Source organism: Zootoca vivipara, chromosome 9 (genome assembly GCF_963506605.1).
Source record: "Zootoca vivipara chromosome 9, rZooViv1.1, whole genome shotgun sequence".
NCBI classification, from domain to species: domain Eukaryota; kingdom Metazoa; phylum Chordata; class Lepidosauria; order Squamata; family Lacertidae; genus Zootoca; species Zootoca vivipara.
The window spans coordinates 72,413,476-72,429,033 of record NC_083284.1 but is presented as its reverse complement, the minus strand read 5'-3'; the positions used below and the strand labels follow the sequence as shown (position 1 = coordinate 72,429,033).

At 43.0% G+C, this 15,558-nt stretch overlaps 1 protein-coding gene across 3 annotated transcripts in view; it reads right to left on the bottom strand.

Annotated features, from left to right (window-relative positions):
- The window catches only part of TSPAN9 (tetraspanin 9), a 103,973-nt gene that overhangs the window by 66,983 nt on the left and 21,432 nt on the right, over window positions 1-15,558 (bottom strand). For 2 of the 3 annotated variants that reach the window (XM_035113603.2, XM_060279033.1), the window contains exon 2: window positions 161-240. In XM_035113603.2, coding sequence (XP_034969494.2) covers window positions 161-223 — 63 coding nt within the window. In that variant the 5' untranslated portion in view covers window positions 224-240. Of the gene's footprint in view, window positions 1-160; window positions 3,142-15,558 lie in introns of those variants that run through there. The other variant, XM_060279032.1, reaches the window with a different exon arrangement.

Here is a 15,558-nt window from a genome sequence, read left to right as displayed (position 1 = left end):
TTCCACTCTAGCGTACGACATGGATTCAGCTCCATAAATATTTCATGCAGGTAAAAGAAAGGAGGGGGAAATCTTAACGTTCAAGCTTAAAATATACTGTGCTCATGATGCAGTAGGGAAATGGAGCTCTTAATTAAGAATATAAAAAAGCAGTACTCACCCAAAATATTAAATTGAAAAGGAACATCATGTATTTCAAACAACACAAGCAGCCCCTCGCCATGCTGCACTTCTTAAATTCTAAAAGGAAAACAAATGATAGATCCAGATAAAAAACCACATATTTGCTGCCTTTGGGTGCATTGTATTTGTCACTTTTGACACCAGTTCCAGCTGCAGCTGCGGTATGGCTCTGTTTGTCCGATCCTGTGGTGCCATAGAAAGCTCCGGCAGTGAAGCCTCGGCCAAACTGCCTGCCTGAGGTAGAAGGTTTAGCAAAGTCTGAATCCTTGCTATCCAAAGATGGACTCCGGTGAATTGAGGAATCCTCACTACTTGATTTCTCCATGGTCTCTCTTTGCACAGTTGTCAGATTTAATGTCTAGCATCTCTCAGAATTCAGCACAGCACCTCGTGTCAAGTCCACCATTCGTGTGAGGCTGACTTCTTTCAGCGCCACCTCCTCCTTATTAAATCCAACGACCCAATGCAGACCTTTATTCCAATATTCTCTGCATTGCCTCCGTTCCTTTATTCCCCACCCTTATGCCAGAGCAGGCCGTCCTGTATGCATCAATGGCTAGGATTTGCACGCCAGAGTCTCTTGCAGCAGCATTTCTCAGCCTGTCTTGCCAAATCTGTTATGCACAACTTAACATTTTCATCAAGAGTACTGTGAAGTTCTCTCTTTCTCTCCCCCTGCCACACACACACACACACACACACACACACACACACACTCACACACACACACACACAGAGTCAGTCCACAACCCTTGCTCTATAGGCAGCAAGCAGTCCTTGTATCAATTTCCAAAGGCTGGTTGGTGGTTTCAGTGCATCTGGTAGGCATTCGGCATGAGCCGTCCTCTCTCTTTCAGCTCCTGCCTTCCCTTCCCTTCAATGCTCTGCCTGCTGCTCTGGCAAACGCTTCCCCTCCTCTGCTCCCTCTCTTCATCTGCTTGCTGTATTTTTCTCAGTCCTCAATTCCTGGGTCACCCTTTCTCACTCAGCACTGCACTGCTGTCGATGTGAGATCATCAGCAGCCGCAACCACTGGGCATTTCCCACAGAAGAAATCCCTGCTCTAACTATAACAAGTAATAAATCCTGCCCCGGCCCAAAGCCCCTCCTATTCTGTTTCACATCCAGCCAATGGCAGCAAGCTTCCAGCCCTGCACACGCTGAGCCGACCCCCCTCCTCCATGACACAAGATCTTTAATAGGATTATCGTTACGCTTTTGACTATACAAGTGCAAAACAAGAAAATCATTTTTTTAACGTCAAATACTCTATAGCTGTTCGTGAGACTGGAATGCAAGGCAGGGGGGGCAGGCAATGATATTCCTATAATGCAAGTAACAACTGTAAGAAGTTGGAACTGGATACTGTGGCATTTGCCCGCTCCACTTCCCAATTAAATTGATAGTAACTATATGCTTTTGGATTTCTTGCAGCTTAAAAACAAGCATAATGGGAAGCAGTTTGTCTGTGCTGTGGAACTCACACAGTTCTCAGGTTGCCATTTTCGCTGCATGACACCACGCAATGGGACGGTGTTAACCATCAATGATGGCTCGTAGCTCCTGGACCTGGTAAGGAGGTACAGCCAAGGAGGTTGTAGAACCATGGCTAAGGGCATGGCTGAGCCTTGACTCCCATGAACTCCAGCCAGTATGCTCAATTACGGAAGCTTTTGCTCAGCAACATTTGGAGAGCCGCAGGTTAGCCACACCTCTCTCAAAGTCTCATTGGTTTCCGTGGAATTAAGTGCATGCCAATATTTCTCACTGGAATCTACGAGCTTCAAATCCTATACTCGCTTATATGGAAGGAAGTCTCACTCAATTCAATGACAACTACTTCTAAGAAGCTATGCATATAGTTGCACAACATGACAGATCCCTGATCTGTGGAGCTTAAACTCCAAAACGCAACACAAGAAAAAAAGACACCCTCTATCCACTTACGTGGGAGTAAATCCCAATTAACTCAGTAGTGTTACTTCACAGTATAAATAACATTTCTAATCATATAGGTTTTACATCCAATTATTATTTGTAATAAACACTATGAGCAAAATGGGATATTGAGTTGGAAATATTTTTTATTACATGATGATCTGAAATTAGAACGTAAACCTATGTAACATGTTGGTAGTTTTATTTGATTTCTTTTTCTCCTAAAAGGCAAGCTGTATAAAGTATGAGATTGTATTAGGCCGAATTTAGTGACAGCATTTTGCTGGTTAGGGGTACTTTGTAAACATTATCTGGATTTAAATAAATAAGACACATACATACACACAAAGTCTTTCCAGCATGCATTTTTCAACCTCGGCCTGGTCACTGTGTCTCAGACTAATCTACCAGACTGAAGACCTGGAGGATGCCTTCCCAGAGCACTCTGGACTTTTAGAAGGCCAGTTCCAAAAAGCTTAAGGGGAAATCCCATAGTCAGAAATGCTCAAAGAGAAGGGAGTCCGAGGTGGATGAGAGATTCTTAAATGTGAAATACTGAAGGCACAAATGCAGACCATCCCAACAAGAAAGAAAAGTGAGAGGCTTCTAAAGAAATTGGGGTGGCTGCATAAGGAGTTTACAGGTGAGCTGAGATGTAAGAAGGGCATGTATAATAAATGGGAAATCAAGAAGACTATACACAAGTAGCCAACAGGTGCAGCAGGGAGAAGGTAAGGTGGGCCAGAGCTCTGAATGAGCAGGTCCACGTTCTCTTTGTCACCCAGCAGCATTTCTCTGCCTTCTGTACGCAGAGGACCTACTACTTGCTTGGTCTGCATCTTGCTTCGAATCCGAAGGTTCTCCAAAGACTCCAGTGGAAAGAGTCTTTGCACAGGGAAAGGGGACCTTGTGGTTGCAACCTAGGGACACTTTCTTTTACATGTGAATGTTAAAAGTATCCAACAATCACCTGAGCACATACCGTTGAACAGATGAATCAATTGCACTACTTCAAAATAAACATTTGCAATTTTATGAATGGGGAAGAGGTAATAAAAGGAAAATATATATTTGTATAAAATAACAGAATATATCAATGAGGTTAATAAATCAAGTGGAAGTTGAGGGGAGTCAAAAGGGAGGAGGGAGAGATGTTTATGTAAGCTGTTTGTTATAAGTACAGTATATTTGCAATAAGAGAAAAGAAAATTATTATTTTTTAAAAAAACCACCACAATTGCACTACTTCATACAGTATTATTATTAATTAAATTTCTATAGCACCCTTCATCCAAATATCACAGGTGAGTTTACAATATAAAAACACAAAAATACATGCCAGAATAACAAACAATAAAAGACATATATTATTTAATCAGCCAAAGGCCTGGGAGAAGAGGAATGTTTCAATGACCAAGTAACACATTACTTTTTATAGGTTTTAGCCCAGTATGTTTTATTCATTTACTGTACTCATTTAAACATTTTATGCCAACTTTCAGCCAAAAGAAGGAAATACAAAGATCAATTTAAACACTAACATAATTAAGAGAAAAAATAAATGTTAATAAAGGTTTAAAACAGTTTAAGTATGAAAAACAAGCAGGGGCATACTGGTCACCTCAAATTCATATTATCCAACAACAGGCATCCCCAAACTGCGGCCCTCCAGATGTTTTGGCCTACAACTCCCATGATCCCTAGCTAACAGGACCAGTGGTTGAGGAAGATGGGAATTGTAGTCCAAAACATCTGGAGGGTCGAAGTTTGGGGATGCCTGTCCAACAACGTATGCAGCTGGTTCACATGATCATCACTGGATGAGTATACTGTAGTATAAAGTCATGACTTGCAGGGGGTTGGACTAGATGACCCGCAGGGTCACTTCCAACTCTACAATTACATGGTTCTATGTATTTAGTGAGTTACCACAGCCATAACACAAATTGAACTTTCATATCCCCTCACGTTCCCTTACACAATGCTTTCCAATGGGAGCTGCTCACGCATTCAACTGGCAGTCATTCAACTGACAGAATTCAAGTGATGTACATGCATGGATGAACCAGGCTACTTAAGTAATTGCTTGCAGGCATAATGCTGGGTGTTCATGTAATGTATGTAAGATTTAAAAGGTGATATGAATCCAATGTCGCCGTCATCACGATGATTGTAAGGTAGCATTTCTTAAGTAGAGAGCCACAGTCTGGTGACGCCTTGCAACAGAAGCTCTTGCAAGTGAGTGAAGGAGTAAAGTTGGGGCTTAAGAGGATAGTGTTTGGCACATCAACAGGATTTGCAGGGTCTGGTCTCTTGTATGAATGCAGTCAGATACCTCCTTCAGAGCTTTACATAGTGGGAACAGGTCTTACAGCTCTTGCATTTACTTTGACCACCTGAAGAAAACTACCACATTTGCTTTGTAACCTCCAATTCTGACAACTTGAAAACCCAAAGGCATTTTGTAGCCCAATACGTTTCTTCAAAAACGAATTTAAATGGAGTGACCAGATGAAGGGGGGGGGGGGAGAGAGAGAGATAGAGGATAAGGCTCCTGCACCTTTAATAGCTGCGTAGAAGAGAGAATTTCAGCAGATGTACGTAGCTTGCAGGACAAACAGAATCTGTGGAAATTTCCTCTGAAGTAACTATGAAAAGTAAAGAAGTCCTCTCTGGGTTTTTGTTTTTGCTTTAAGTCTCTTGTTAAACTATTCAGACTGCTAATCGGATTTATAAGGCTACTGCAGATCAAAGCATATTTACTTGGGAGTAAGTTCCATTGGACTCAGTGAGGCTACTGTCTGAATAAGATTGCTCTGCATAGCCACAGTTCTTCTTTTCACTCACTCGCACGGTGTTCAACATTCCCTGGGTGCCATGCACATTTTGGGCCCAATGTGAGTCCAATTGCGACCTCATGGAGATCTCTGGGTGCCAGGAAGTTCTGGCACAATATGGATGGGGTTGTAAGTGGGCAAGTCAGAGCACAAGGTAACATGTTGAAACTCCTGTTCCAAATGGCACACAGGCATGTACTACCGCTGCCCCATTCTGCTGCTCACCTCCCCTAATAGGCTTTGAAGAAGAGGAGGTGGGAACAATAACTGCAGGTGCTCATTTTGAACTGGAGAGGAGGTGGAAGAGGGTTTAAAGAGAAGAGAAGAAATGGGGCATTTCCATGAAGAGTGGATAATATGCCTGGAAAAAAGGAGACACAGAGGAGATATGATGGCCATCTTCAAATACCTCAAGGACTGTCCCATGGAAGATGGAGCAAATTTGCTTTCTCCTGCTTTGGGGGGTGGGGGTAGGGGTAGGACTCAAACCAATGGCTTCAAGTTACAAGAAAGGAGATTCCAACTCAACATCACAAAGAACTTTCTGGTGATTAAGAGCCATTTGACAGTGGAACAGACTCCCTTCAGAGGTTGTTGGATTCTCCTTCATTTGAGGTTTTTAAGCAGAGATTGGGTGGTCATCTGTCATGGATGCTTTAGTTGAGATTCCTGCATTGGGGGAGGCTTTAGACTAGATGACTTGGGTTCCATTCCAATTCCACAATTCTGGGACTTTTTTGTATCTGTTTTAAATCAGAAGCACTTTAATATGGGGGGGGAGTTACTAAAATGGCAGTAACCAAAACAACAGCAGGGTTGTTGTTGTTGTTGTTTTAAAAAATCATGGTGTTAATTGAAAGGTTGATTTAAAGCAGGGGTAGGCAAACTAAGGCCCGGGGGCCGGATGCGGCCCAAGCACCTTCTAAATCCGGCCCACGGACAGTCTGGGAATCAGCGTGTTTTTACATGAGTAGACCGGCCCATGGCTGAAAACGGTTGCTGACCCCTGATTTAAAGTACTAATAAAACAAATTGATTTATAAAATAGGAATGATAACATGACACCCTCCAGAAAGGTAATAGGGTACAAGCTAAAGCCATGCTTCTTTAAGAAGATGGGAAAGCAGTATTAATGGTAAGGGTAGCCCTGGAAAGCCCTGCTGTTCCACTGTCTTACGAGAAAAGAAAGAACCACAGCAAAAACTCAGAAGGACCATGACTGGACAAAATGATGACATAATAAATGCAAGTGAACAGAGCCTGATGCTGTCCACACCACATCTGCATCCTAATTCTATACGAATTCTATATGAATTCAACAAAATATTTTGTGCACACAACTTTCTCCGGGAAAAATCTGTCTCAGATTCTACTTCCCTGATACGAAACACTTCTCAGTGATCCTAGGGGAACGCCACAGGCAAATCCATCCCGCCATAATAAACTCCTAAATAAAGTCCTGTACTTTCTAAGCCTTATAAAGCATGCTCAATATACAAAAGATTTTTGAGATGAATGTGATAAAAACACTGAAGCCACCCAGTGAATAGTGGCGAGTATTGAGGAAGAGGAAATGGCAGGACTGCAGATTCCCCAAGTTTTTTGGATGAGTTTGTTTGGTTGTTTTTTATTTGTATACAGCCCTTCATCTGTAGATCACAGTGTGGTTCATATCATAAAAATACAAGATAAGTTCATATAAGATGATTCAACAACACTCTTTTGCACTCTGTTCTCTCATGTGCAAATTACATTTTATTTTAAAAGCTAACTTTGGTTAAGTGATATAGCTTCAGTGTTTGTTTGTTTGTTTGTTTGTTCCCTCCCTTGTTGGCGCAAAAAAAAATGCATTTTCTTTTTCCCACTCTACTGCAATTATTTTTTATTAACATATTAAATAAAACACCTATCCAGATAACGAGGTGGTTGTAGCTGTTTTGCTTCTCTGGCACTGCTGCACCTGCAATCTGTTTGGCTTAGCTTTTTGTCTGAACCTGGGCTTGTACGATAGTTTGCCCCACTCCAGACAAGCCATGTGCTATAACGTACGTTTGCCCTATGGCTTACTGCTCATAGTTTGTCTTGAGGAGATAAAACCACACATGTGGGTTCTGACAACACACTAAGGTAACCATGGATTAGTTCACGGAATCACAGCAACAAGACGACTGAAAGAGCAAAGCGGCGGCAGTCTCATGGGCGCCTGTAAGCTCAGGCATTCACACTAAGCCATAATTAGGTTCACACATAATGCTAAGACAATCTCCAAGCCATTGGAGCATGCTTGAGCTTTCACACAGTTGCAGAGACTTTGGCTGCCCACTGTTCCGAGAGCTGATTAAGGAAACTATCTGGGGTTTTATCCTCAAAAGTACCTGTTGCCAGATGATGCTGTTACACTATTGGCCACTGCAGGAAAATTGTACCCGGGCCGGGGGTCTCAGTTCACAAAATAAAATTGTACTGTACTAACTATTGCAGAAGCATCCCGTATTTTGAGGAGATAGGTTAACTGGTTTGCACGATTCTTCCTCCTTGCATATTGGCATAATAATAATAATAATAATAATAATAATAATAATAATAATAGTAAATTATTTATACCCCGCCCATCTGGCTGGGCTTCCCAGCCACTCTGGGCGGTTTCCAACAAAATATTAAAATACAACAAAGTCCCAAATGGGTTTTTTGGGTTTGCTTTGTTGCCTTGATTCGCTGTGTGCTCCAGGGATAGGCATCAACAGGATGTGGAAAGATCTACTCTTAGGCCATCTGAAGGCAGAATGCCTGCTGGAGGAGTGCAGCTGCAGGATTAATTAACTCTGCTGGCCCCTGTATCTTGCCTAACTTAACAGGTGGGAGGAATTTAGAGATCAGGCCAGCCAGCATGTAGCCACTGAGGCTATATAAATCTCCCTGATGGGGCCTGACCTTCGAGCTTCAATGTAGCCCTTGACTGGTTGGGCATGGCATATTGGCCAGCTGGAGCCTCTCTGTCAGTGGTCCCTGGAGTTCTGGATAACAGAAGTATTTTATTTTGCTTACGCTAGATCATTCCGCTTAAAGACTGTTTTGCTGGTTTTTATTCTGTATTGACTTCTGCTGTTAATAAAAGTACTAAACCTCTCTCCATCAGTGTTACTATTGCCACTGAATCCAAAAGTACAGTCGTACCTCTGGCTCCTGAACGACTGAAAACTGAAAGTGACTGTTCCGGTTTTCAAACGTTCTTATGGAAGCCGAACGTCCGACAGGGTTTCCGCTGCTTCCACTTGGCTGCAGGAGCTTCATGCGAAATGCAAGCTCTTTCACCCTGCTAGGGCTTCTCCTTCGGCCACTGTGCTATTGGCATCTATTACTGGTCTGGGGAAAGAGAGCTATCCCACATTCTGCCTGTGACTGCTCTGACTTGCAATGCTGGCGCTGGTCGGGCTTCAGCCTCTATTTGCTGCTTCCTAACCTTGTGCCGTACTCTGTGCACAGGAGGTCAAAGTGAACCATTCACAGTGGGAGCAGGTGTTAAATAGGGTTGTGTTATTGCCCCAACTCTATTCATTATTTTCATTGCCATGATCCTACACTTTCGACGGGAAACCCACCGGAGTAGAAATCATATATTGAACAGATAGAAAGCTCTTCAATCTGAACAGGCTGAAAGCAAAAAGTAAGGTAACTTCCATCATAGAGCTTCAATATGCTGATGACAACGTAGTGTGCGCACGCTCAGAGGATGACCACCAAACCATCCTAAATATCTTCGCAGAAGCTTACGAAAAGCTTGGCCTATCACTCAACATCCAAAAAACCAAAGTGCTGCATCAACAAGTACAAAATAACCCCTCTGCAGCGCCACAAATCCAACTCAGTAGTGTAACGTTGGAAAATGTTGATCACTTCTCCTACCTAGGCAGTTACCTTTCCACAAGGGCCAACATTGATGCCAAAATCCAGCATCGCCCTGTTGGACGTTCAGCTTCCATAAGAACGTTTGAAAACCGGAACAGTCACTTTCGGTTTTCAGGAGCCAGAGGTACGACTGTACTTTTGGATTCAGTGGCAATAGTAACACTGATGGAGAGAGGTTTAGTACTTTTATTAACAGCAAAATCCAAAATCGCGGCTTTCTCCCGATTGAAGTGCAGAGCGTTTGAGGACCGGGACATTCGCAGGAAAACCAAAATGCTTGTTTACAAAGCTATTGTACTACCAACCTTACTATATGCTTGTTAAACATGGACCACTTATAAACGCCATCTCCAACTCCTCAAAAGATTCCATCAACGGTGTCTCCGAAAAATTTTACATATAACTTGGAAAGGCAGGTGAACTAATATCAGTGTACTGGAAGAAGCAAAGATCACCAGTGTTGAAGCAATGATTCTTCAACATCAACTTCGTTGGACTGGTCATGTTGTGTGGATGCCTGTTGATCGTCTTCCAAAGCAACTACTCTACAGTGGTACCTCGGTTTAAGTACACAATTGGTTCTGGAAGTCTGTACTTAACCTGAAGCGTACTTAATCTGAAGCTAACTTTCCCATTGAAAGTAATGGAAAGTGGATTAATCCGTTCCAGACGGGTCAATGGAGTACTTAAACTGAAAGTACTCAAACCGAAGCGTACTTAAACTGAGGTATGACTGTATTCCGAACTTAAAAATGGAAAGCGTAATGCTGGTGGTCAACAAAAGAGGTTTAAAGACTGTCTCAAGGCAAATCTTTAAAAATGTAGTATAAACACTGACAACTCGGAAACACTGGCCTGCGAGCGCTCCAGTTGGAGAACAGCCTTTACCAAAGGTGTCATGGGCTTTGAAGAAACTCGCTCTCAGGACGCAAGGGAGAAATGTGCAAAGAGGAAGGCACGTTTGGCAAATCTACACCGTGATCAACTCCCACATGGAAACCAATGTCCCACTGTGGAAGGACGTGTGGATCCAGAATTGGCCTCCACAGTCACTTACGGACCCATTGTTAAAATCGTGTTTATGGAAGACACTCTTACTCGGCTACGAATGATCGCCAAAGGAGAAGAAGAAGGTGCTGCCCATGTGTCGTTGTGGCTCTCCTTGTTCTATATTCTGCACCCTCTGTTTGCCCTTCCAAAACTACAGAAATGGTGGCAGGGAGACTGTAGTGTCACCCTTTCATCTCCTTATCTCAGGAAACCACGGCCAGGTTCTGAGGTGTGGAATTTTGCCTGGAAAGAACATGAGGTCCTCTTATCCAACCTTTTCAGAGCATTTGCAACAGTTTGGAATGTGTCTTCTAACTAAGATATAGCCACACAGCACATCTTCATTGGAGAGGGTCCAGTCTTGGTACCAGCAGTATCACCCAAAGGGGGGAATGGTGGCACTATGTTCAAAGTAATGCTACATGACTGGTGCCTAGGAAAATGGAAGGGTTGGGCACAGCGATGGAAGGGAAGGGTTGAAAACTCTATACTGCTGGGAACTTTGGGTGTTCCATTAATGGAGGAAATGCTGATGAGAGGAGACAAAGGACTCCAAGAAGACTTCTACAGCCTCACTTACAGTCAACCAACGGGAAGGGGTGAAGCAACACCAGTATTATAGCAGGTAGTTAAAGGTAAAGGAGCCATGGATGGTTAAGTCCAGTCAAAGGCGGATATGGGATGTGGTGCTCATCTTGCTTTCTGGCCGAGGGAGCTGGCGTTTGTCCAGAGACAGCTTTCTGGGTCATGTGGCCAGCAGGATTAAACCGCTTCTGGCACAACAGAACACCGTGACTGAAACCAGAGTGCATGGAAACGCCATTTACCTTCCTGCCACAGTGGTACCTATTTATCTACTTGCACTGGTGTGCTTTCGAACTGGTAGGTTGGCAGAAGCTGGGACAGAGTAACAGGAGCTCACCCCATCACACACATTCGAACTGCCAACCTTCCGATTGGCAAGCCCAAGAGGCTCAGTGGTTTAGACCATAGCACCACCTGCATCCCACCGTTATGTATAGTACGTTATACTATATATATAGAGAGAGAGAGGGAGGGAGAGTACCTCGGTTTAAGAATAGTCCTGTTTACAAATGATTCAGTTTACAAACTCCGCAAAACCAGTAGTGCCCTGGTTTGCAAACTTCACCTCGGTCTAAGAACAGAATCCGAATGGTAGAAGGGCACCAGCGGCGGGGGGCCTCAGGGGGAAAGTGTGCCTCGGTTTAAGAACAGTTTCGGTTTAAGAACTGACTTCTAAAACAGATTAAGTTCGTAAACCACTGTATATAGTATTATAGTACTGCAAAGGCTCTGGGATATCAGGGATGGGGAGAGTATAAGGAAGGCAAGGGAGAAACAAGCCAAACTCTGCTTCCATGACTCACTTGTTTGACCCTTCTGTGGGTCAACTTGTAGTTTAAGTGTGGTTTGTTTAATTAAATGATGGTTTAATAAACTATGCTTTACCTTTGACCAAGTATTAAGGATTTTATCTTGTTTGCAGCCTATCACCTATAACAAAGCTGTCCTCAACATTTTTGCTTTTTACATTCTGTTGCATAAATATGGATTTCAGTTACCTTTCATGTCAGCAATCTTCAAAGGTGGTTCCCCCCCCCCATTTTTCTTTTTTTAACTTAAGGAACATGAACACTTGCTCTGAAGCCCATATTTGGATATAAGGGAGTTTTGGGAGATCCAGAGCATTTGAAATCTAGGCAGGGTACCTAAATATAGATTTTTGGCCTCTGTTCTTGGGGTGAGAGGGAAGAACTTGCCCAAAGCAGCTTAATAACATTCAAACAACTTCATGGTACATTTCAGATAATTGCTCTAAGCAATTTATTCTACTTTTATAAAACTTATCTTTACTGAGTTTGACCTTTCTAACTATAGTAAATATAAGTTGGAATTCTGCACAGTGATTTCCCCTCAAACTGATACACAAGCTTTGTTTCCCTAAGTTGCACATCTTTAATCTTTAGTAAAACCCCATCCATTATTATTGGGAGTGGAGAGTAAGGATAAGGAGCAGAGAATTGGTTTGTAAGGACTAATTTAGGGTGCTTTGCACTCTGTTCACAGGAATGAACCGGGGGGGGGGAGTAGTAGCCCCTGGACCTGGCAGGGTGTGTGTGTCTATGGCCAAGGTGGGCTTGTAGGTAGGCCAAGGAGGTCACATGAGCTGGACCAAGTTGTTCTGGTTTCCTTTCCATCCTTGCAAAGGTGTGGAGACAAATGCGCTACAGGTGTGCAAGTACTTGAAAAGTGTCTAACCTTGGTCTAGAAGGGGTGCCTGCTGTCACAATTTCTAGCGTGGGCTAATGTCGCAATAACCCTACATCATGCAGTAATAAGGTAAAGGTAAAGGACCCCTGACAGTTAAGTCCAGTTAAGGCACTCATCCCGCTTTACAGGCCAAGGGGAGCCGGCGTTTGTCTGCAGACAGTTTTTCCAGGTCATGTGGCCAGCATGACTAAGCCACTTCTGGCGAAACCAGAGCAGCGCACGGAAACGCTGTTTACCTTCTCGCCAGAGAGGTACCTATTTATCTACTTGCGCAGGAGCTGGGACTGAGCAACGGGAGCTCACCCCATCGCAGGGATTCATGCAGTAGTAAGTCCCACTAAATCTGATGGGGGTGGATCCTAGATAGGACTAGTTTGTCTCAAAGATGCCCCACAGAACTGTTAACTTTCAGCCTGCTGCAAAAGATTACGCCACCCCACCCCAACTGTTTTTACTTCTATGCCTTCTTTCCAGAATGTGGACACGTACATATACATATACACATGTATATACACATGCATGTGTATATGCACATTAATCTATCCATTCACACAGCTGAGCAGTAGGAAAGAAGCAAAGGGGAAGAATCCTGCTACTCCCTGCCAATGAGTAAATCAGCACAGGAGAGGTGTAGCAGGTTTTTAGTGTGGGACAATGCCTCTTCATATAATCTCCAAATTTCTCCCAGCTTTGATGAAATTTCTGTTTACTACCACCTCTGATTGAATTTGTTAATTTCGCCAGATCTAAATAACTGAATAATAATAATTATTATAATAATAATTATACACCAATTATTATACACCAATTATAAAACTGCTGTGCTAGGTGCTGTATGATTTTTGATTGCATCTTTTTACATCTTATATATTGCATTTTATAGAATTCAAATTGCAATAAAACACAATGCAAGATGTGGAGCAATCTCCCACATTTTACAACAAACCCACAGGTATGGCAGGAACCACCTGAAGAAAGATTGTACCACAGCTTGGAAACCTTGCTGTGGTTTGGATGAGGACATTAAGGAGTACTGATGGCCTGGGCCATCCCCCCCCCCCACTCCAAAGACAGGCCAGAGTCTTATCAGGACCACCAGTCACACCTACTCACTAGAGCATCAGGAAACCTTCCAGATCCACGATGAACCTCCAAGAGCCTGAATCTTGGGATGTGGATTCCCATGAGACTTGTAATCTGGTGGAGATTCGGAGCAGTATGCAGTCCAAACCTTACCTATAGAATCATAGAATCATAGAGATGGAAGAGACCACAAGGGCCATCCAGTCCAACCCCCTGCCAAGCAGGAAACACCATCAAAGCATTACTGACAGATGGCTGTCAAGCCTCCGCTTAAAGACCTCCAAAGAAGGAGACTCCACCACACTCCTTGGCAGCAAATTCCACTGTCGAACAGCTCTTACTGTCAGGAAGTTCTTCCTAATGTTTAGGTGGAATCTTCTTTCTTGTAGTTTGAATCCATTGCTCCGTGTCCGCTTCTCTGGAGCAGCAGAAAACAACCTTCCATCCTCTTCTATATGACATCCTTTTATATATTTGAACATGGCTATCATATCACCCCTTAACCTTCTCTTCTCCAGGCTTAACATACCCAGCTCCCTAAGCCGTTCCTCGTAAGGCATCGTTTCCAGGCCTTTGACCATTTTGGTTGCCCTCTTCTGGACACGTTCCAGCTTTTCAGTGTCCTTCTTGAACTGTGGTGCCCAGAACATTCACAGTATTCCAGGTGAGGTCTGACCAGAGCAGAATACAGTGGTACTATTACTTCCCTTGAGCTAGACGCTATACTCCTATTGATTCAGCCCAGAATTGCATTGGCTTTTTTAGCTGCTGCATCACACTGTTGACTCATGTCAAGTTTGTGGTCTACCAAGACTCCTAGATCCTTTTCACATGTACTGCTCTCCTAATAGGAGCACCTTTAAAGTACTTTATCATAGTAACATGTATTGGGAGGAACTATTTGGTCAGCAAAGTATAGTTATATAAATCCTTTCAATGGACAGCATTAAGTAGCCTCAGAGCTACTGAACATTTTTACGGAGCATTTGGGTTCCATCAGTGCCTACATGAAGTGGACATTTAATTGGCTACACTTCCCAGCATGTTCTCTTGAAATTTACAAAGCTATTCCAATGCATTGTTTTTAGAACACAAAATCATTCTTTGACTTGGGTACAGTATATAAAAAATTAGGAGCAGGAATTTTACAATCACTCTTCATTCTACTTTGCTTTCTCTGGCCTTCCAGAAACCATTATTGCTGAACTTAAGTAAAATGCTCCCAGCCTGACTAGCAGCTGCTCTCAGCGCCTCTGTTGTGATCCATCAATTGTGACACTTCCCATTGTCTTGGTCTCTTCCTCTTTTTTTAAAAAAGAAGAAGCAAAGCTCTCTTGAACAAAGACAGCACTAATATTCAGTCATTCATGATATTAAATTGTGCGTCGTAGTCAGCACCCTATAATCCATTTAATATACATAGGCACTTGGTTAAAAATAAAAGACATTAATTTATTCTGTGCTACGGCACCATAATAATTCAGGTGCTACTTGGATATTCTGCATGATAATATGATTTAGAAATACTGCAGTTTTCCAGCCCTTGCTTATATTGTAGCCTAAATGCCTATATATTTTCTAAATTTATTTCACACCAATAGATTGTCAGAGGTGTCCTAAGTATTCCCAACAGCAAAGTCAAAAGCAAAACATCATTATTTTAAATTACTACACAGGCAGCAGAAATGCAGCCAAATACTCTTCAAGCAAGCAACACATATTAATTATCGTGAGACGCCAATAATGCTTCAAAATAAGCCATGTACGGAAGCAGCCAATTTCTGTATGGCAACAGGGAAGTGCTTCCATGACACCATCCCATTCAACAACAGCCACCACAGCCAGAGTGCTTTGGTGCTTACAGTGTTGGACTATGACCTGGAAAACGGGGTTCACATCCCAACTACTTACCCTCCAACATTCCTCAGCTGAAAATAGGGACATTCTATTTTCCACCAGTGCCCGTCCACCCCAGGCCCCCTATATACGCAGGCTGACAATGGAACATGGCTGAGCTGCCCCAGTGGGACTTGCTTTTAAGCAAACTACAAGCTCCACCAAGTTCAAATACTAGTTCAAGTCTGCAATCTTATACACATGCTGTCCCATTCAAGACAGTGAGAGCACACAAAGGGATCCACAACCCTTTAAAAATATTAAAAGTGAGAATTCAAACCCCACAGGGTTCCAGTTTTCCCAGTAGTGATGTATGGAAGTGAGAGCTGGTGAGTGGAGCACAAAGAAGGCTGATCGCTGAAGAATTGATGCT